Here is a 21,995-nt window from a genome sequence, read left to right as displayed (position 1 = left end):
TCAGGACTGGAATCTAGGTCTCCTGCTCTCTAGTCTGTTACCCATTTCACTGTGTCACCTGATATGATTCATCTGGAGTTGAAAACTGCTATTCTGTCTCCTGCCTTGTGAGCATTTCTGTGGGAAATCAGAAGACGTTGGGGGAAATTCTAAATGGTTGAAGATTGGCAACTTCTGCTCTGTATCTACCGCACTTCCTAACCTCTCTAACTGTTGGGCGTTCTTGGAGAGCAGAGGTCCCAGAGCACATGTTAGGTTCCTGGTAAGTATTGGTTGAATTGATTTGTGACCTGCATCTCTTTATCCTTTGCTGTCTGTAAGTGAAGGGGAGTATCCTGACCTCCTAAAGCACATCAGGATTTTTCCTTGTAATGTCTGTGCATTTGCTTTGATCTGTTTACACATTTGCGCCATTCTTCCTTTTTTTTTCTTTTACTTTTTAGTTTTAGATGGACACAATATCTTTATTTTACATTTATGTGGTGCTGAGGATCGAACCCAGTGCCTCATGCATGCCAGGTGAGCACTCTACCACTGAGCCACAACTCCAGCCTCTGCACCATTCTTTCTTATGACCATTGATACATATTTTCAAGATTTCTATCCAGAACAGAGCAAAGCTATCTGGTTTAAGGGAAATCATTTTAGTGTTCATTTAACTTTGAAAGTAATTATACCTCAGTAATTCAGAAGGTATAACACAATCCTATGAAATTATTACTATTTATTTATTTCCTGAGGGTTGAACCTTGGTTCTTGCACATGCTAGGAAAGCACTCTACCACTGAGTTACATCCCCAACCATTTTTAAATTTTTTATTTTGAGACAGGATGTCACTAAGTTGCCTAGGCTGGCCTCAAACTCACAATCCTCCTGTCTCAGCCTCCTGAGTTGCTAGGATTATAGGTGTATACCCTATGAAATTATTCGAGCAGATGAAAAGATGAAATATGTACTGATTAAACTGTTGCTGTTGCTGCTATATAGACATTAGGGTCTGATAGATCTTTTGAGTAGCCTGGTATATTATTATCATATTTAATTAGACATAACATTGATTAAAACTTACCATATTTCATGATATATTCTGCACCACTCGGAGAGATTGCTATTAAGGTGTCCCTTTACTCCCTGAGAGAGGCTAATTATTAACTTTAGGAGTACCTGTTATTTGAGTGGTGCCACCAAATGCATGGTGTGGTTGCTTGAGCAGTGATAATTATTTTCAACCCAACTCACCAAACCTAGCCTGGCATTTAACAAATATTCAACTTTTTATCCCTCCCGATCTACTTTAACCAGGACCAAACTTAACAAAACTATTTCTAGGAAAGAGAATTGGGTCTAGAGCATAAAAATCTCCCCCAAACTGCACTTCCGCCACATTCTGAGCAGTACTTCTTGGAGACCTAAATGTCCTGAAGACCCGAGTTAGGAGGCAGTGCCAGGTTGGGGTGTGCTGTGTGATAGAAAGAAATAACGAACATCTAGAGTTTGACTTGGCTTCTGACCTTCCACCCTATGCCAGCACCACTCTCTCTCTGCCCACTTCCCCACATCCAGTCTTTCCTAATTGATTATTAGAGAAATGTGGAAAAAAAGTATTTTCCATATAATTTGAGTCACAACACAAGTAGAAGTTTTAGTGGTAACTTTTACCTAGAAAAATTAATGGAAAATGAAAACACAAGAGTCTGAAGAGCTCAGACTTCTGGTCCTGATTCAGATTAATCTGGCTTGCACATCCTATGAGAATCTCTGGTACCTTTTCTTCATTTCAAGCCTGTGTTGGGGTATCCTGTCTAAAGTCTTCCTTCCTGTTTATTTATTGTATTTTGTTTTCAGTGCTTAGGATTGAACCTGGAACCTCATGTATGCTAGGCAAGTGCTCTGCCACCAAGCTGCACCTCTAGTCTTAAATTGCTCCCTTTTAGGACTAAGACAGGGGTTGGTATACTGTGGCCAGCAGGCCAAATCTAGCTTATTGCCTCTTTTTGGAAAGTTATATTGGAACACAGCCATCTCCTTTGTTTACATATTGTCTGGGGTTGCTTTAGTGTGCCACAGCAGCAAAGTTGAGTAGTTGTGTCAGAGACTGTATGGTCTACAGAGTGGAAAATATTGACTATCTGGCTTTTTCCATAAAAAATCTTCTTGACCCCTTTCTGGAGTACCACTTCTTAGTTCCTTCTTTAATTTGTGTCCTTCAGGGGAAAAAGAAAGGAACTCTGGTAGCATCCCCAAGCCACAAATAGGTGATTGACTTAGTTATTTTCTTTATTTATTTTTTAATATTTATTTTTTTAGGTTTAGATGGACACAACAAATGCCTTCATTTTTATGTGGTGCTGAGGATCAAACCTGGGTCCCGCCCATGCTAGGCGAGCACTCTACTGCTGAGCCACAATCCCAGCCCCTAGTTATTTTCTTTGAGAGGCTAATGGACACCTTGCAGGGGTGAATTAAATGATTATTCTGTACAGCTCTACATTATCATATGAGAGCATCATTATAGCTGCACTATAGTATGGCTCTGCTAGCATCCTTCTTTTTTATTAATTTTATTTTATTTTTACACAAATGGAGCACAACTTTTCATTTCTCTGGTTGTACATGATGCAGAGTCACACCATTCATACAATCATACCCATACATAAGGGTGATAATGTTTGTCTCATTCCACCACCTCCCACCGCCATACCGTCCCCTTCCCTCTCCCCACTCTGCTCATTCCAAAGTTCCTCCATTCTTCCCTTGCCACCTGCTCCCCTCATTATGTTAGTATTCACTTATCAGAGAAAAGATTTGGCCTTTGTTTTTTTGGGATTGGCTTACTTGCTTAGCATGATATTCTCCAACTTCGTCTATTTACCCGTAAATGCCATAATTTCATTTTTCTTTATGGCTGAGTAATATTCCATTGTGTATTTATACCACAGTTTCTTTATCCATTCATCTATTGAAGGGTATATAATCTGTTTCTATAGTTTATGTATTGTGAATCAAGCTACCATAAACATTGAAGTAGCTGCATCACTGTAGCATGATGATTTTAAGTCCTTTGGGTATAGACTGAGGAGTGGGATAGGTGGTCAAATGGTGGTTCCATTCCAAGTTTTCTAAGGAATTTCCATACTGTGCTAGCATCCTTCTTACTTCTTGTTAAAAGCAAGGTATATTTGGGTGGGTATTTTATTTATTTCTTGGCTAGTCTTTTAGAAATTGACGTGCTTTTATTATAACAACAACCTGAGACTCTGCTGCATTTGTGGAAACAGATTGAAATTCTGGGCTATCATCAGCCCTGAAATGGCACTTGATAAATGATCTAACTTGAACTTCAGAGCTCTCAACTTTCTGTTGAATTTTTGTTTTCTGTTATACTCCAGCTGGTGTACTCTGTTTTAGCCACTAGCCATACCTTCTTTGTTTCTTTTTTTTGGTTCCAGGTGTTGAGCCCACAGGTGCTTAACCACTGAACCATATCCCAGGCCCTATTTGCTATTTTTAAATTTTGAAGTACAGTCTTACTAAGTTGCTTAGGACCTTGCTAAGTTACTGAAGCTGGCCTTGAACTTTCGATCCTCCTGCCTCAGCCTTCCAAGTTGTTGGGATTATAGGCATGTGCTACCATGTCTGTCTACCACACTTACTCTCTTGAGGGCTACTTGAATATTCTGCTTTTATTTCTTAACCTCTGCTGAGAGTTGAGCAAATACTTTCCCTTTCTCAACTGTATCACATCATTGTCTCTAAATCACAACTCTTAAGTTAATCTATCCATATTCTATCTGGGTCATAAAGGCAATCCTTGAGCCTCTTTAATAAATTTATTTAATTATTACGTTTGTATTTATGCTTATCTAAATGGATTGCTTGGGGCTGGAGATGTGGCTCAAGTGGTAGTGCGCTCGCCTGGCATGCGTGCGGCCCGGGTTCGATCCTCAGCACCACATACAAACAAAGATGTTGTGTCCGCCGAAAACTGAAAAATAAATGTTAAAAAATTCTCTCTCTAAAAAAAAAAAATAAATGGATTGTTTGCCTTTGAAACTATAAATTCTTGTGAAAATATTCTTTGGTGTTTTCTTCTAGTACCTAATGCAGAGAGTACTCTGGAAGCATCTGTTGGCTAACTGATATCTCTTTTCCATCAAAGGTCTCCCAACATTTGATTCGTCCTTTGATGGGCATGAGTCTGGCCTTGCAGGGCCACGTGAAGGAGTTGTCAACATTGCTTCGGATGAAAGATCTAGAGATCCAGGACTACCAGGAGAGTGGGGCTATGCTGAGCCGAGGTGAGAGGACATTCTTTGAGGAATTGGGTAAGGAGTGGGACAGGTAGTCCAAAGGTCTTAGAGAATGGAGAGGCTCATGTGCATTGGGAAATTGTTTCCCCTGGGGTGAGTGTTGGGTCCTGACTAGGAACTGGAGACTTGGTAGTAAGTAGATGACACTTTTTTCTACCTTGAGTACCTGGCTGGTGCCTAAGTGGCCAGTGGAAGCTATAAAGGACAGACATGTCCTAGGAAATGACAAGGGAAGGCTTTGGAAAGGAGCCAACAACTATACAAAATTGTACTAGGGCAAGGTGAACTTGGGGAGTTTAGGACGTTGCAAAGCACCAACTTCAAAGTAAAAATTCCATTTGACATGCCATTTTGTCAATGGAAATGGCAGGAGGATCTCATAGAGCAACTGCTGCCCCTGAACTGCCATTTATTGCCAGTTGCCCTCTCCTCCTTGTGTTTGCCCACATACTCTCAATCCTCCTTCTCTCACCTGGCTAGGGGGGATCTCTGGGAGGGCATCTTTCTGTTCTGGACTCTGTTCCTTTTCATCCAACAGGTAGGAAGCTCATCCTCAGGATCATGTTTCTTTTTCTTTGGCCCTTCTTATTACAGGTCGATTGAAGACAGAGCCATTTGAAGAAAATGCTTTCTTGGAACAGTTTATGGTAGAGGTAGGGTAGTTATTTCCTTTCTTCTTCAAATTTGAGCACTTAAAGTGCCTGGGTAGTGCTGGGCATGATGGTGCATGCCTGTAATCCTAGCAGCTCAGGAGGCTGAGGCAGGAGGATTGCAAGTTCAAAGCCAGCCTCAGCACCTTAGTGAGGCCATAAGCAACTTAGTGAGACCCTGTCTCATAATAAAACAAAAAGAGCTGGTGTTGTGGCTCAATCGTTAAGTGTCCCTGGTTTCAGTTCCTGCCACCCCTTTCCCCACAAAAAAAAACCTGGATGGTGACTTGCATTTTGGGTGGTAGGTGGCTTGTATGGTTGGAAAGCCCTTTGTCTGAAGGGCTATAGAAAATCTGATAAAGCTTGAGATGTACATAGGGAAGATGGGGGAAGGAAAGGGGATGAATACAAAAGGCAAAAGCAGACTAATTAACAATTATAAAATATCTCTGTTAAAGTACCTGGGAATTTCATTTGGAATTCTCTAACCTTGGGAAGCTTGAGTGGCCAGTTGTTAACTTGTGCTTATTGAGATCTGAATTGTGGAGTAGAAGTGTAGTCATCGTTACTTGTCCAGTCCCTTCAGCATCTAGCAGTAGAGGAAAGTTAAAAGCTTAGGGCTACCATCTGGGGACTGTCTTGTGGGTGCTGCAGGCCGTGGAAAATCACAGTGTTTATACAAGGGGATTGGCAAAGGAATGAATGGGGAGTAGATAATTGTGGCCTGTCAGAAGCTTCTGCCTAGTTTCCCTTCTAAGGATTAAGCTTGGCCAAAAGAAACATCTGTTGAAGGCCAAACAGTGGGAGTATTAATAATGGTGACCTTTGATAATACCAGTCAATATTGATCTTTTCCTTCTCTAATTCTTAGAGAAGGACTTGTTGGTTATACAGTTAGTATCTTAGTATTATTGCCCCATTTTCTAATTATACATATTACCCAAGTTACTATGTAAGTAAATAATGCTACTATAATATTGTTATATACAGATTATTCATATTTCTGTCTTGCCCTTTAGGCTAATTGTAAGCTTCTTATGGATAAGTTCTGTGTCTCAGATCTTTTGAACCTGAAATAAACACTTTTCACAGGGGCTAGACGTAAAGCAGGTGTTCTTGATCTGGAACCTTCTGTTCTTTCTGTTCATTGACTGAGATTTAATACTTGAAGTCTTAACACTAGGAGCAAAAAAAAAGTGGGGGGAGCTGAGTACTCAGCCCATGTACCGAAGTAGTTTTAACTCTGGAGAAGAAGGAAAGCTTGCATTGCTAAGTCCTGAAACATAATTAATGTCAAATTCTTGGGGAAAGAGAGACTGTTACACCTAAATATGTGACAGAGATTTCTTTTTAAAAAACTCAAGTTTGTTTTTTAAATATTTATTTTTTAGTTATAGATGGACACAATATATTTTATTTATTTATTTTATGTGGTGCTGAGGATCAAACCCAGGGCCTCACACATGCTAGGCAAGCGCTCTACCTCTGAGCCACAACCTCAGCCCGTGATAGAGATTTCTTAGGCCACTTTTCTCTCAGATGGCTTCTGTATGTGAATCTCTGGGCATTAAGGAGTGTTAACACAGCCTGGAGCTGGTGTACCATTTACCTGCCTCAGGCCCTGAATTAGAGTTCAGGGCTAACTCTTAGCCTTCTCTGCTGGTCTAGCGCCTATGTGCTTTCCAACTTGACTCCATAACATTTTACTATATGTGCTTTATGTTTCAGCCATAAGAAATGACTTTTGATTTTCCCAGATGCTGTTTTGTTTTCTCTTGCCTTTATGTCTTTATAACATTCTTTCCTTTATCTAGAATGACCAATGTGCTGGCCTTATCTACCTTGTAAACTGTTCATCTTTTAAGTGCCAGCTTCAGCTTCTTTGGAAGATCTTTCTGGACTCTCATTATAAAAATAATCCTTTCCTGCTATTAGAGTGCATTGGTTTATACTTTTTTTTTATGTCTCCAAAACTGTAGCTTTCTGCTGCTGATCTTTGATTTCTTTCCCCTTCCCACCACATACTGGGGATAGAACCCAGGGGCACTTTACCACTAAGCTAAGTCTCCAGCCCTGTTTATTTTGAGACAGAGTCTCACTAAATTGTTCCAAACTTGCAGTCCTCCTGCCTCAGCCTCCTGAGTTGCTGATCTTTGGTTTCTTTGAGGGCAGGGATGTTGAATGCATTTCTGTCTTCCCAGCATGGATTATAGTGCCTAGAATAAGTAGGTTCTCTATAAGTTTGTGTATGCATATTTTGATAAATCTATGCCAGGGGGAATTGTGTGAATTTTGTGGCAGTGTGGCCTGTAAATACATTGTTGCTTTTAAGGGCTGTATTTGGGGACTTCAGTTATTATCATGGTTTATTTTGCAGCTTTAGATAAATCACTTCTCTCAGAGCCACTGTTTTCTCATTTTTAAAATCGGAGGCTCATCTCTTTCATGCTGCTGGGGGAGGGCTCCATCCCTGTAGAATGGAATGAGAAAGCCATATAATCCAGGTGCTAACTCAGGGATGGTGTTGGTACTTGCAATTAATTACTTTACGAGTTCTGGTCCTCTAGGCACTGGGTGGATTGCAGCCAAGCCTCATAGACTTATAGAAGTTTTATATATGGGGTCATATAGAGATACATAGCTGAAGCTTTCCGTTTCATAGATGAAAAAAATTGAGTCTCAGAGGTTAAATGACTTACCTAAGATCTGTATGTTTAGGACTTCCCACATTTCTTGACTCAGAGTCTAAAATGTATCCCTATTCTGTTTCTCTACTTTAACTTGTTGTGCACACCAGCTGAGGAGACATAAGGATAGGGTAATTTGAATTCTTATGACTGTGGGTTCACTGCACTGTCCTCAGAATGTTCTGCATAGCTGCTAGACTGAAAGGACTCTAGAGCACTATTGAGACTATAGAGCTTCATATGGCTACTGCATCTTTTCAGTTACTGTGCTTGCCTGGGGTGCTGCAAACAGGACACAGAAGGGTCATGGGGTCACCCAAGACTGAAATGAAAGGATGTGCCATCAAAATAAGCAACATGGGATAGGAAGATAAACAAACCAGAGAGAGAGCTTGGGATGAAGGCGTGGAGAGGCCAGGCTGATGTCAGAGGGCCACTCGGTCAGTACTTGGGGTCACTCCTATTCTCATTGGAAATATTGCTAGGGAAGAGATTGTAGACAGAGTGCAGGGGCAGTGGGATAGGGAGGTTTCTTGGATATAAGATTAGAAAAAATATTGAAGGATTGAACAGGGATCACTTTCCCATATTTGATCCTTTTTGTTTTTCTTCTCCCCTCAAGAGCCTCTGATTTTTCATTTCTAGGGAACCTAAGGGAGCCAATTGATAGCAGCCTAACTAAAGCAGGAATACTGGCAATGTTGATTCAAATCAAGGCTGGGGGAGAGAGGACTGCTGGCATGATCCTCATGTAGGGCAAGATCCCCATATGGAGCATTTCCCAAGATTAGGCCTAAGAGGTATCTTTTGGAATGGAAGAAAAGTCAAGGAATCGGGCACTGTTATGACAGCAGTTGTAAATGAGTTTAAGATGAAGTTTAGGATGAGTGGCTGCTATAGCCTTCTCTCCATCTAGTCCACTGGAGGGAGTTTCTTCTCCTGGCCCCATCTGTGCCTCTTTCCCTCCATCTGGTTGCTATCAGGCTATGCGGCTGCTGGCGGGCTCTTTATTTATTTATCCCAGTGTAATGGGGTGAGGAGGGAGCTGGCCTAAGGCTAGCATTCCGAGGCCATGCCACTGAGCCACAGGCGGTTTGCATGGGTGTGTGAGTCACTGGGGCTGCATGCTGCTCAAACCAGATGCGGACAGGCTCAGGGACAGCAGGCAGCCTAAAATAGAGCCCCTCCTTCTGCAGCTGGCAACCTCTGGCCAAGAATCAACCCCTGACACCAAAACCTGGACAACTGTGTGCAGTTGGCTTCCTCTGGGTGGAGGCCCATTGTAGAGATAGATATTTTGCAATTTTCTCCTTCTCTGTCTTTATATGATGATATTCATAATAGCAGTCATTCCCATTGTTGTATTCTGATTGTCTTATAAGGCTTAAACAATCTGTTCAGTGTAATACATTAACCAAGAAATTTGGAGGCTACAGGTAACACTGATTTGACTCAGCATCCTAAATGTAGCCGTGGTCCTTGTATCCTGTCTAGTTTTAGTTAGTATCTTCATCCCTTTCTGGTTCCAGGCAGATTCTAGAACAGATACTTCATGCTGTGAACATATTCATTGCTGCCCTGGTGAATCTATAGTTCATATCAGAATCACCTGAGGGAGATTGGGAGATCTTTAACCTTGCAATTGCTATCCTGTTAAGTTTATTCACCAAAGATTCTACTTGGTTTCTTTGGCTGGCTTTCCAGCCTTTACCTGCCTCTTGAATGTTAGTTTTACCCAGGTTTTAGTCCTTGATCCTCTCACCCTTTGCTCTTCTCTCTGGGTTGTCTCTTCCAAACCCCAATGTCAACATCATCAGTATGCTACTGAGTACCAATATCATATCTCCTCTGTGTTTTAGGCCTGTATTTCTTTTTGCATCCTTGACATTTCCACTGGGGTGCTCCATAGACAGCACACCCTAACCATGTCCGAAATGAATTATGTAGTCCCCCAACTCTATTTCTCTTTTTACATTCCTTCTCTTGAGAAACTACCACTATCTATTCAGTTTTCTAAGCTGGTAACTTAGGAGTCACCACATGTCCTTACTTTGAAAGCCTAACTTAGCAACTTATTTTTTTTTTTCTTTCACTACTGGGGATTGAGCCAGGGATGCTATACCACTGAGCTACATCCCCAGCCCTTTTATTTTGTTTTGAGACAGGGTCTGAGCCTCAAACTTGTGATCCACTTACATCAGCCTACTCAGTAGCTGGATTACAGGTGTGTACCACCACATCCAGCTGATTATGCCACTCTCCTCCTTAAAGCCTTTTAGTGGTTCCCAGTGGCCTACAGGATAAAGTTCAGACTTGCATGCCACAAAGATCATTTGTGTTTAGTCCTGCTGACCCTTCAGCCTCATCGTCTGTCACTGCATTATAGCACCCTGAACTTCCCTCATCCTAAAGTCTTGGCAGCTTCCTGCTTGTCTTTCTGTTTCAATTCATTTGCCTGGTGTTCTCTTTCCTCTTACCTGTTTAACCTTTCCAACTCTATGTGGACATTGCCTCTCATGTGTGTATTCCATGACAATTTTCCTTTCCCTCAGTCTGCTCTCTTCTTCCAGGTATTGGTATCCTGTTATTCCTATAGCTTTCTGCACAAACCTCTGCCTGAGCATTTGTCATCAAGAAGACACAAGAACAGGAAGGCTAGGGATGGAGAGACAATTGAGTTTGCCAGTCTGACCATTTAGGCTTTTTCATTATAGCATTTATCAGTCCTTCTCATCATTATTCTTTCTTAGCGTGGCTTTCACAGCATACCCTCTTCTGTCTTTCTTCCTGCCTCAATGATTGTTCCTTCCTTTCCTTTACCTCTTACTATTGGAGTGCCCTAGGACTCAGTTCTTATTTTCCTCACTCCCTTATTGGTCTCAACTAGTCTTATGACTTTATTTTATTTTTTAAATTTATATACTTTTTTAATTTTGTCAGTCTTATGGCTTTAAATACCATCTTGTTGGTGATTTAATCTTTATTATAGACCTTATTTTAAAACTCCAGACTGCCTGTACAATATTTCCGTTTGGATGTCTACTAGACATCTTAAACTCAACATGTCCAAAACTGAACTCTGAATCTTATTCCCAAATTTGCTTTTTCAGCAGCCCAGCCCCTATCCATTTTTTCACTGGCCTAGGCCAAAAACTTGGGAGTCATCTTTGACTCTCATCCTTTTCTCACATTTTACATTCAGTCCATCAGGAAATTCTGTTAGTCCTACCTAAAAAAATATACCCATAATCTTACCTCTGCTGCTACCATTGGTCTGAGCCACCATCATCTCTTACCTGTGCTTCGGCTGTAGCCACCTCATTGGTATCCTTGCTGCTACTGCAGGAATGTAGGAGCTTAGCAGGGAGATTCTATTTCAGGGTTTCTTGTGAAATTGCAGTCATGAAGTTAACTGGGAATGCAGTCATTGTAAGGCCTGGGGAATTCACTTCCAAGCTCTCTCATGGGGCTTTTGGCAGGAAGTGCCATTTCTTTACCACATAGCCTCTCTATAGGGCTACTCAGATGACCTGATTCTGGCTTCCTCCAAAGGCAGTGAGTGATCCAAAAGAAAAACCAAGAAAGCAAGATTGAGACCAAGTGGAGCCACAGTCTTTTTATAACCTAATTTCAGAAGTAACATCTGATCATTGTCTAGCTGTATTCTCTTTATTAGAAGTGAGGTCACCAGGTCCAGATTACACTAGGAGAGGGTCATTAAGCTCTACCTTTTAAGTGGAGCTGTGTCAAAGAATTTGGGGACATACCTATGCGGATTACATTGCATGTGTGTTCACATTTCACATTCCCACTAGCGTTTTACCCTGCCTATTCTATTTAAAATTGTAAGCCACATCCCTGTTCCTCTGCTCCTGGCACTCCCATTTCACTTTACCATGTTCTACTTGTTCTTTTTTTTTTTAGTAGTTATCATCCAATATATTGCCAAAAATTTATTTATTTTATTATACTTATTGTTTTTGATTTGTTACCCCACTGCTAGAATGTAAGCTCAACAAAGATAGGGATTTGTTTTGTGTACTGGTCTATCTCAAGTGCCTAGAACAGTGCCTCCATGCAGAGTAGACATTTATTAAATATTTGGTGAGAGGATAAAGGAATCATGTCTTCCCATCTTATGAATAGGCCATCAAGTGATCACCTTTTGGGAGTCTTGAGCTTACCCCTATGTGTAAATAGGCAAGTAGCCCAGTTAGCTTGCCATTTTTTGCTGTGTGCCTTGTTTCCTTAATATTTTTGTTTTCTGGGAGGTGTTCTGAACTTTGGGATGAAGTATAAACATTGACTCTTTTGTTATTGAGAGATTACAGACATCTATTTTTAGAACCAGCTAAAAGATGACTACCTCCAAAAAACTAGAGGAATAAGAACCTCACAAAACCTTGGAAAGAAAATTACTCCTAGAACCACAAGGGCTCTACATCCACAGTTAGAGGAGCTTCCCCTTTACCATATACCTCCTGTTCAATATATGGAGGAAGGTAAGCATTCTTTTTTTTTTTTTTAATTTTTTATTGTTGGCTGTTCAAAACATTACATAGTTGTTTTTTTTTTTAATTTTTTAATGGAAGGTAAGCATTCTGAGTGTGTTTTTTCAGAATCTTCATGAGCATCATGAAGAGGATAAGTCTAAATGCATTAAAATATACTCTCTATTATTGTGTATGACCTGAGGAAACCTGCAGTTAATTTATTCTCTCCATGTTCAGTAGTATACACATGAATTATACAAGGTTTTATGATCATTAGGTATGATATTATTGTCATCAATAGGCTCACAGTGTTTAGTGAGTGATTATAAGGGCCACGATGGTAGAATGATTTTACAAAAGCTTCCTGTAAAAAGCAGCACTTGAACTCAATTTTAATGGTTAGTTTAGGTTTTTTTTTTTTTTTAATGTTTTTTAGTTGTTGATAGACTTTTATTTTATTTATATGTGGTGCTGGGAATCAAACCCAGTGCCTCACACATATGAGGCAAGTGCTATACTGCTGAGCTACAACTTCAGCCTCTAGTTAAGGTTTTGATAGGGAGCTATGTGGATGGCATTTTAGGTAGGAAGCACACCGGCAAAGATGCAAAAGTAAGAATAAAAATGGGTGAGGATTAGTAGAAAATGAAGTCAGTGAGATAATAATGAGGCTAAGTTGTGGGGGCCTTAAAAATGCTATGATGAAGAAGTGGTATTTTATTCTGAAGGTGTTCCTCAATGTTTTTCTTCCTGTAACATTTATTTGCCATTTTAGTCCTCATATTAACATCAGTTATGTGCAGCAATTCTCAAACTGGGGCACATCTAGGAAGGAGTTAGGGCATTTCCTCCTTGCAGTTGTTAATTACTGTGGTAGACAGTGGGAAGCCATTGAAATTTTCGACTGGAGAACTGACATATGAAGGTGATCTTTTAGGAGGGTCAGGCTGTCAGTGGTATGCCTGAGAGTTCTGAAGAATAGTGGTGCCATTGAGGGACTGGGAAAATCATGGGTGGGGCTCAATTAAATCTAATCTTGGGCATATAAAGGAATGGTTTTCTTTGCTTCAAACACAAATCCACCAGTATTTGCGCTCTGGAATGAAAATCATCTCTGGGGTGGGGGTGGGGATTGCATATGTTTCTCATCTATGTTTCTTCTGACTTTTGCCTTCTATTTGGGGTTTTCTTGCTGTGATTTCTATAGTAAAAGTAACCTAGTTACCAGGGGCCATCATCTTTTCTTTTTGGCCCCCAAAATGGATAAAAGTCCACTTTATTTTCCTTTTACAAGATTTTATAAGGGCCTATACTTTTTTTTTTTTTTTTAGTTGTAGATGGACAAATACCTTTATTTTGTTTATTTATTTTTATGTGGTGATGAGGATCAAACCCAGGGCCCTGCATGTGCTAGGCAAGCGCTACAACACTGAGCCACAACCTCAGCCCAGGGCCTGTACTTTTAACAGAAAATATATTACAATTTTGAGGGGAAATAAAAAGGAAATCAATATAAAAAATAAAAATGGGACAAAATTACTCACTTCCGAAGGATAAGTTTCTAATTTTAAGAATCCCAATAGTGAAGGGCAATCTCATATGCCAAACTTTTTATCCTAAGACACTCAAAACTAGATATTTAAAACTGAGATGGCTTCAGCAGCCAGGGATATATGACAATATGTATATTGGGTCAGATATAAAACAATAGGGAGTTGTAGGGGCCTGTAGGAAGTGAAATCTCAAGTACTTCTGTGTCTGATCCAGATAGGCTAGCACAATTTAATAGACACTCATGGGGGGATTGTGTGTCTTACTGCATTCAGAGGATGTTACCAACTCTCCTAAAATTAAAACTTTTTTTTTTTTTTCTGTTTACCTCCACCAAATACACTGTTAGTCTCTCATTTAATTTTAATCTCCTGTCTGAGATATCTGTTCAGGCCATCAAGATTGATGTCTTATTTTTGACAAATATCTGTAGAAACTCTCATCAGATGGCCTTGTTGATCTATAAGGTTTGTTTATAGGCCTATAAGTTTATAACCTATAAGCTTCTTCATGTACCCCCAGAGCATTTTTTTTAACAAAGTCAACCTTTTTTAAAATTTATTTTTTAATTATAGATGGACACAATACCTTTATATATTTTTACATGGTGCTGAGGATCGAACTCAGTGCCTCACACATGCAAGACCAGCACTCTACCACTGAGCCACAACCCCAACCAGAGCATTTTTTTTTTAAAGATTCACATAGTCCTCTATTTTACCCTAATGAAGAGTTTCCTAAAAGTCCATTCATTACAGTGTGACAGTTTAACAATGCCTTAGCCTATAACTAGGGGGAAAAAAAAACAATGACTTTTTTATAAAGATAATTAAAAAACAAAAGATTAAGAACTTTTCAGGGACTGGGGTTGTGGCTTAGCAGTAGAGCACTCACCTAGCACATTCGAAGAGCTGGGTTCGATCCTCAGCACCACATAAAAATAAATAAACAAAGTAAAGGTATTGTGCCCAACTACAACTGAAAAAAAATTTAAAAAATAAAAATAATAAAAAAGAACTTTTCATATTTATGCTGAATTTAAATTGTTTATAGGACATACAATTGAGAATGCTCAGGAAAGAGTAGAAAAAAATAAGGTTGAAGCCTAAGTTGAAAAAAGGCCCTATAGAGGGCTGGGGATGTGCTCAAGCGGTAGTGTGCTCGCCTGGCATGCACCGGGCGCTGGGTTCGATTCTCAGCATCACATAAAAATAAAATAAAGATATTGTGTCCACCTAAAACTAAAAATAAATATTAAAAGAAAAGAAAAAAGGCCCTATAGAAACAGATTTGGGAATCTTCTGGCCAAAGAGCAATATCTGAAACCATGAGAATAGATACATGTTTTTCTGGGAAGAGCATGGAGAAAGAAAAGGAAAAAACCAAAACAAAACAAAACAAAGACCCAGTAGTTGAGATTTGGGGAACCATTCTGATTGGAAGAAATAATAAGTAGGAGTCAGTGAGGGAAATGTGAGAACAATCAGGAATGTGTAGTGATTAGCCAAGAAAGGGAAACTAACCAACATTAAGTTCATACTCTGTGTGTGCTAGTCACCATGTTAGGTGTTGTATATAAGTTATACTTTTTAATCCTTACAATAACCCTAGGAGCAGGTAAGATTATCTTCATTTTAAAGATAAACAAGCTGGGCGCAGTGGTGCATGCCTGTAATCCCAGCAGTTTGGGAAGCTGAGGCAGGAAGATCACAAGTTCAAAACCAGCCTCAGCAAAAGCAAGGTGCTAAGCAACTCAGTGAGACCCTAAATAAAAAAAATAGGGCTGAGGATGTGGGTTAGTGGTCGAGTGCCTGAGTTCAATCCCTGGTACACCACTCCCCCCAACCAAAAAAAAAAAAAAAGAATTTAAAGATAAACAAGTAGAGACTCAGGGATGAAGTAATTGGCTTAGGGTCAGTCAGCTGATTTATTCATATTTGTCTTGATTCAAATCCTGTGCACTTCACATGATCAGGGATGGTGATCTGAAGTGCCACGTGCACAAGCAAGATCAAAGAGAATGGGCAGTTGATAGGAAAGATCACCAGGCAATTAGGGATCTTGAGCAGTCTCTGTGATTGCAGGCAGTTAAAGAAGGACAATGGATAAGGCCATGGAGACAATGAGTGGAGAACTCTCATCAGAGAAGTTGCATAACATAAAGGAAATGAGAGACAGCTGGAAAGCCAGTGGCTTAGGCAAAATAAAATGTGAAGGCACATATGGATTTGAAGGCCAAAGAGTAGCCAGTGGATAAGAAGGCGGGAAAAGGGCCAGTAGGAGAGCAAGGATCTATAGGGCTGAGCTAAAGGAAAGAATTTCATTCTTCCTCTGGGATTTATGGATGGTTTGAAAAGATGGGCAATAGTTTGAAGATGGATAACTGGATTTCTGCATACTTCCAGCCTTTCCCCGCACCCCCATCCCCCCGCCCAGGAATTGTAACATTTTTATCCAGTGATTTTAAAGTCCTTTCCAAGGGCATTCAATTTCCCTTACTTAAAGAGAGACATGCACAAGAGGTTCATGAGTTTTATCTCCAACCCGCCCCCCCCCCAAAAAAATGGGGAGGGAGCACAAATGATACATGATTTTTCTGTTATGACAGAAATCATGAAATGAACAGGAGTAAAAACACAAGCTATATTTCTTTCTTCTTCTGAACTCCTACAATGCTTTGTATCTTTCCTATGTCACTTTTGCCTTGTAAGAATTTCTAGACTTATTTTCCATTAGTTTTTATAGTTCTCAGGGAAGGATGGATTTGCTCATTTGTTTTCTTTTTCTTGCTTTTTTTCTTTTTTTTCCAGGGACTGGGAATTGAACTGAGGGAGACTCTATCACTGAGCTACTGCATCCCCAGTCCACCCTCCTTTTAAAATTTTATTTTAAGATATAGTCTTATTAAGTTGCCCAGGCTGTCCTTGAACTTGCAATCCTGCTGCTTCAACATCCTGAATAACTGGGATCACAGGTTTGCACCACTGCATCTGGTGGTTTTCTTTTCTGAACCCACTGCAGTGCCTTGTAGATAGAAGTACACAGTCAGTGGTAGTAACTTAAACTTAAAAATAACTTCACATTTTATTTTGCCTGGCATTCAGGGATTCTCTTACATTGGTGCATATTGTCTCTAATTATAGAAATGGAAAAAGGAAATGAAAGTATCAACGTACCTTTAAGTGTCACCTGGTCTGTTGGCTTTATAAGTTTACTTGTATACCTCAAGACCTAAAGTAGTCTCTCTCATATTCTACACACATGGATGATGTTTATTTTGACTAGTGTGCCACATTGAAAAGAATGTTCTATAGAGACTGAGTCCTTTAGGATGGCAGCTTAGCTGTCCAGGGTTTAGGGAATGAAACTGCAGGTTTCATGGGCATCCTCATCTCCTTTTAGGGAATTTTCAAGGGAGAAATTGCCAGAAGGTCCAGAAAGAGTATTTTTAATTCTTTGTGGAAGATCTATTTGCTTTTTTATTTAGAAGTTTAAACTCTATGTGTACTTATTAGACACCATTGAAAATATTATAAAAAATAGTTTCTATTTAGAAGTTTAAACTCTATGTGGACAGAACTTATTAGACACCATTGAAAAGTTTTTTTTTTTTTTTTTTTTTTTTAATATTTATTTTTTAGTTCTCGGCGGACACAACATCTTTGTTTGTATGTGGTGCTGAGGATCGAACCCTGGCCGCACGCATGCCAGGCGAGCGCACTACCACTTGAGCCACATCCCCAGCCCCACCATTGAAAAGTTAAAACATTTTTTTTTGCCCTTAAAAGATGGACTTTTGAGGGAGATTAGACCACTAGAATTTAAATATCTATAAGAATATTCTTGCCGGGCATGGTGGCACTCGCCATAATCCCGCAATGGGGGAGGCTAAGGCAGAAGGATGGCAGGTTCAAAGCCAGCCTCAGCAATTTAGCAAGGCCCTAAGCAACTTAGCGTGACACTGTCTCAAAATAAAGCATAAAAAGGGCTGGGGATGTAGCTCAGTGGTTAAGTACCCCTGGGTTCAATCCCTGATATCTAAAGAATATTCTTTTTTTTTTTTTTTAATATGGAACACTTCATGAATTTATGTGCCATCCTTGTGCAGGAGCCATCCTACTCTTCTTTGTATCATTCCAATTTTAGTATATGTCTGCCAACGCAAGCACAAGAAGAATATCCTAAATACTGTGTGTGTGTGAGTGTGTGTGTCTGTCTGTCTGTCTGTCTGTCCCTGGAGAGGAAGAAGAAACAGACTCATTGGATGGGATCTGGGATTCATACCAGGATTCTTAGGATAAGGTATTGCTGGAAGAGGTGAGTCTTGAGCTAAGAGTTTGGAGGATTTTGTGTGGTGAATGGCTGTCAATGGAAAAGTCACAACTAGGTATTTTATACAGTTACGCCTTGGGACTCTCCATAGGTGTAGTGGTTTGAGGGAATCCTTCAAAAGCTCTTTGGCTTCTGTTAGTCTTATGCTTAAAGCTTGAACAATTCTAATGAAAATTAAATCTGATCTAAAAAATAAAGCTTGAGCAATTCTGATGCTGTACATTGTCCTCTTAGACTATTTTATTCTGAGGAATCCCTTCATAGTGATGTGGGTAAAACTACGAAAGTGATGATACCTTGAGATGGTAGCATGATAATATAGCTTGGTTTGAAAAAGGAGCAGCTGGTGGAAGCTGCAGGATTTGGGGGGCAGAGCAAAGTGAAATTGCTGAATTTAGTGAGGTCATAAGGAAATGTCAGCCTTAAGCAGAGTATTCCTCCAATGTAGGCTAACCATTCATACTGAAGTAAGTGACAATAAATCTAAGATTGATGGAATTAGCTATGTACAGAAGTAACTCATTGAGTGGCACATTGTGTGTGTGTGTGTGTGTGTGTGAGTGTGTGTGTGTGTGTCTTACAAATCTCAAGGGTCTAGGCAAATACCTCAATGAGGGAAATTGTGACATCTAAAATATCTCATACAGAACTTTACAGTCATAGAATTTTATGAGCAGTATGAGACTTTTTTAGTTTAAAGATTTATCAAGCCAATTTGTTTTACTTATGAGGGAATGAAGGTCTACAAAGGTAAGAGAACTGTAGTGTAGACAAACAGTTTTAGAAGTTAACAGCAGGGCCCAGGGCTCTGAAGTTTGGATTCAGCATATTTCTGTCATGTCCTACTGCCTTGCCGAATGTTACATGGCTATGCTTGAACTTTATGTGGGAGGTAGGCAGGTCTGAGACCAAGGTGTATGCAGTGTTAAGGCCTAACATAATTAAAAGAGGAAGTGATCCAAAGCTAGAGAACCTGCCCCAAGTACTGCCTCCTCTCCTAATCCACATCCCTTTCTTGGACTTGTGTACCTCCCTGCACTTATAAGCAATTTAAGAAAATTATTGTGTATTAATTCATGATTTCTGAGGAATACATTAACAGAGGAACAATAACAAATTTTTAATGTGTCTAGAATATCCCAAAGTAATGATGTAGGAAAACAAGATACTTGTCCACCTTGTACAGTGTACACAAACTCTCCATACAAACATTTGTCTTTTTTTTCTTTCACCCTTTTTCTGTGTTTAACAAATAGTGCTAATGTGTTTATTTAACTTCCCTGGAAAAAGCAGCTAAAGATATTTCAGGCTGGATGTGGTGGCACACACCTGTAATCCCAGCTGCTGGGTAAACTGAGACAGGAGGATTACAAGTTTGAGGCCAGCCTGGGTGACTTAGTGAGACCCTGTCTCAAAGTAAGCTAAAAAGGGCTGGGGGTGTGGATCAATGGTAGAGTGTTTGCCTAGCATGTACAAGGCTCTGGGTTCCATCCTTATTACTGAAAAAAAAAAAAAAAGATTTCAGTCACTGGAAGGGCTTAACCCCCCACATTGTAAGGGAATTGAACCCAGAGATGCTCTACTACTGAGCTATATCCCCAGCCCTTTTATTTATTTTTAAATTTTGAGACAGAATCTCAATAAATTGCTCAGGCTGGCCTTAAACTTATGATCCTGCTGCCTCAGCCCTCCTGAGTTGCTGGGATTTTAGGCACCCTGCCTCTCATGGTTTTTAGTAGGTATCACTTCTCTAGAGTCTGATCATCCTTAAATAAACTAATGAAAACCAAGTTTGACACACTAGGCCTTAGGTGACCTCTATAGAGCATAGACTCCTCAAGAGAAGCTGCCTGAACAGCCAGGCAGAGTCTTTCAATTCGTGTCTCTTTCTCTTCTCCCAAATGTATTTTCCTTCAAAGAGATGGGATCTTACTCTGTTCTCTGGTCTGGCCTTTGAAATCCTGGGCTCAAAAAATCCCACTGCCCCATCCTCCTGAGTAGTTGGGAATACAGGTGTGTGCTGCCATGCATGGTTCTCCCTGTATTTCTTTCTTTCTTTTTTTTTTTTGAAGATTTTTTTTAGTTGTAGTTGGACACAATATCTTTATTTTATTTTTATGTGGTGCTGAGGATTGAACCCAAGGCCTTGCACATGCTAGACGAGCGTGTGAGCCACAACCACAGCCCCTCTCCCTATATTTCTTATTGAAGGCACTATGTGCTAGACCTCCCCTAACACCATCTGAGAGTATTAATATGGGCTTAAAAGCATCACAGAAAGTGTTTGGAGTTTGCTTACTGGATGCTGTGCCCTTTGTTCAGTGCACTAAGCAGATTCGACTCCAGACCTCCTTTCATCGAACTTAACACATATAGTAGGAAATCCTGCCTTCAGTGTGGGGGCTTTGCCTGCCTGGAGAAGCCCTTTGGGTTGTATGTAGGAGGTGTAGAAGTTCCAACTTGGAGGTGATCTCTGAGCACTCTCTTAACTCACAGTTTCTTTTCTTTAATTTTATTGGCCAGAGAAAGAGAGAACTCTCCATGCCGTTTTGGGAAATTTAGAATAGAGGATTCCCCAGAGTTTGTTTGCCTCATCTAGAAAGCCCTAGTACCTCAGAGTCTGAGGATCTTCCTGCATTGACCTGTTCAGAATCACCTGTATGGACCAGCAATGACAAACAGATTCAGAGCCCATCTTTCCTGAACTACTTCTAGGGCCTAGAAGCTTCAGTCAAATGACCATTGTACTAGCCTTGTATTGGGGCTCAGAATGCCGGGTTTTAGCTTGTCCTTATATATAAATATAGGTTTTTCTAGATATAAAAAGTGAGAGAGTCTGTAAGTTGCTTTTTTTTTTCTATACCCCCTTTCATGGGGCAAGCTAATGAGATGCATATCATTAAAGGCCTCATGTTTTGTGGGATGGAGCCTTTTAAACTGGATGTGCCTGGCTTAGTTATGGCAAATATTTACCAAAAAAAAAAAAAAAAAGGGACATACCATATAAAATTAGAGTTCTGAAAATAGTACTGAGAGAGGGAGAAAGAAAAAAAAAGGGACAGAAAATACAGGCCAGTCTGTTTGGGGAAAAGGGAAAAAGAGATAAAATGAGAGAAACCTCGGCAGTAAAAACAGCATCTTGGTAAACAGACTATAAAAAAAATTGTGACCTGCTTTCTGGCAGCCCTGGTGGCTGTCAAGCGGGTGAAGGTGGCGGAGCTGGCGTCTGTGTGGACACACCGTGCCCTGGGCGCACAGCTCCCCTGGCCGCACAGGGCGTTAAATTTAGCCACATAATGATGGGCCTGAGGAGCAGCCTCTTGTTGACCACACCATAATTACTGCTTCGCTTTATGAATTTTATTTTGCTTATTCTGTTTCCTCCTTCTTTGGCACGAAGGAGGCCCAGAGTGGGGGGGGAGTCCCGCCCCCGCCCCTTACTGGACAAATGAGTCTTCATAGAAACTTGGGTTCCTGGGCCCTCAGGGTAAAAAGTAAGCTTCCTTGATAAATCAGAGAAGGAGGAAGGTTTGCTGGTCTCCAAGGCTCTTGATGTGCTAGCCCTGCTTCTCAGAGCTTTTGGAGAAAATGTTCTACAATCATTGGTCTAGGTTGAGACTCTTACTGTGTACCCTCAGGAGTAAGTGTTCTGGTGTCATTGTATTTTTTTTTTTTTTTTTTTTATCTTTTGTCCAAAGCTCCCTAGATAACTCTTTGGAAGTTCTGTTTTGACATTCTACATCATGAAGAGGTTAATTGTTTTATATATTTTAGTTGTGGTGATAACTAGATTTTGGAAGATAAGGATTTAATGTAATCAAGTGACTCTTTGGGTAACAGAAAAATGTAAGTTTAGAATATTCTGGTGAAACCTCAAATATTGTCCTTCTTGGGTGTTGGAATAGATGCTAATCTTGGGTTTAGTTTGCTAGAGTATACCATGGTCTTTGTCAGAGTGGTACTCTAAGGCT

At 40.2% G+C, this 21,995-nt stretch overlaps 1 protein-coding gene and 1 non-coding gene across 5 annotated transcripts in view; one reads left to right on the top strand and one right to left on the bottom strand.

Annotated features, from left to right (window-relative positions):
• Nhej1 (non-homologous end joining factor 1) overlaps nt 1-21,995 on the top strand; it is an 87,332-nt gene that overhangs the window by 7,956 nt on the left and 57,381 nt on the right. For all 4 annotated transcript variants that reach the window (XM_058577510.1, XM_046439658.2, XM_058577508.1 and 1 more), the window contains 2 exons: nt 4,161-4,299; nt 4,906-4,964. In XM_058577510.1, coding sequence (XP_058433493.1) covers nt 4,161-4,299; nt 4,906-4,964 — 198 coding nt within the window. The remainder of the gene's footprint in view (nt 1-4,160; nt 4,300-4,905; nt 4,965-21,995) is intronic.
• On the bottom strand, nt 17,756-17,859 carry LOC124089779 (U6 spliceosomal RNA). The gene has a single exon (XR_006850865.1). It is a non-coding gene; the product is annotated as a U6 spliceosomal RNA (small nuclear RNA).

This window comes from Marmota monax, unplaced genomic scaffold (genome assembly GCF_021218885.2).
Source record: "Marmota monax isolate L192 unplaced genomic scaffold, Marmota_monax_Labrador192_F-V1.1 WCK01_AAM20220418_F8-fsc00041, whole genome shotgun sequence".
In the NCBI taxonomy this organism is placed as follows: Eukaryota; Metazoa; Chordata; class Mammalia; order Rodentia; family Sciuridae; genus Marmota; species Marmota monax.
This window is presented reverse-complemented; position numbering and strand designations above follow the sequence as displayed.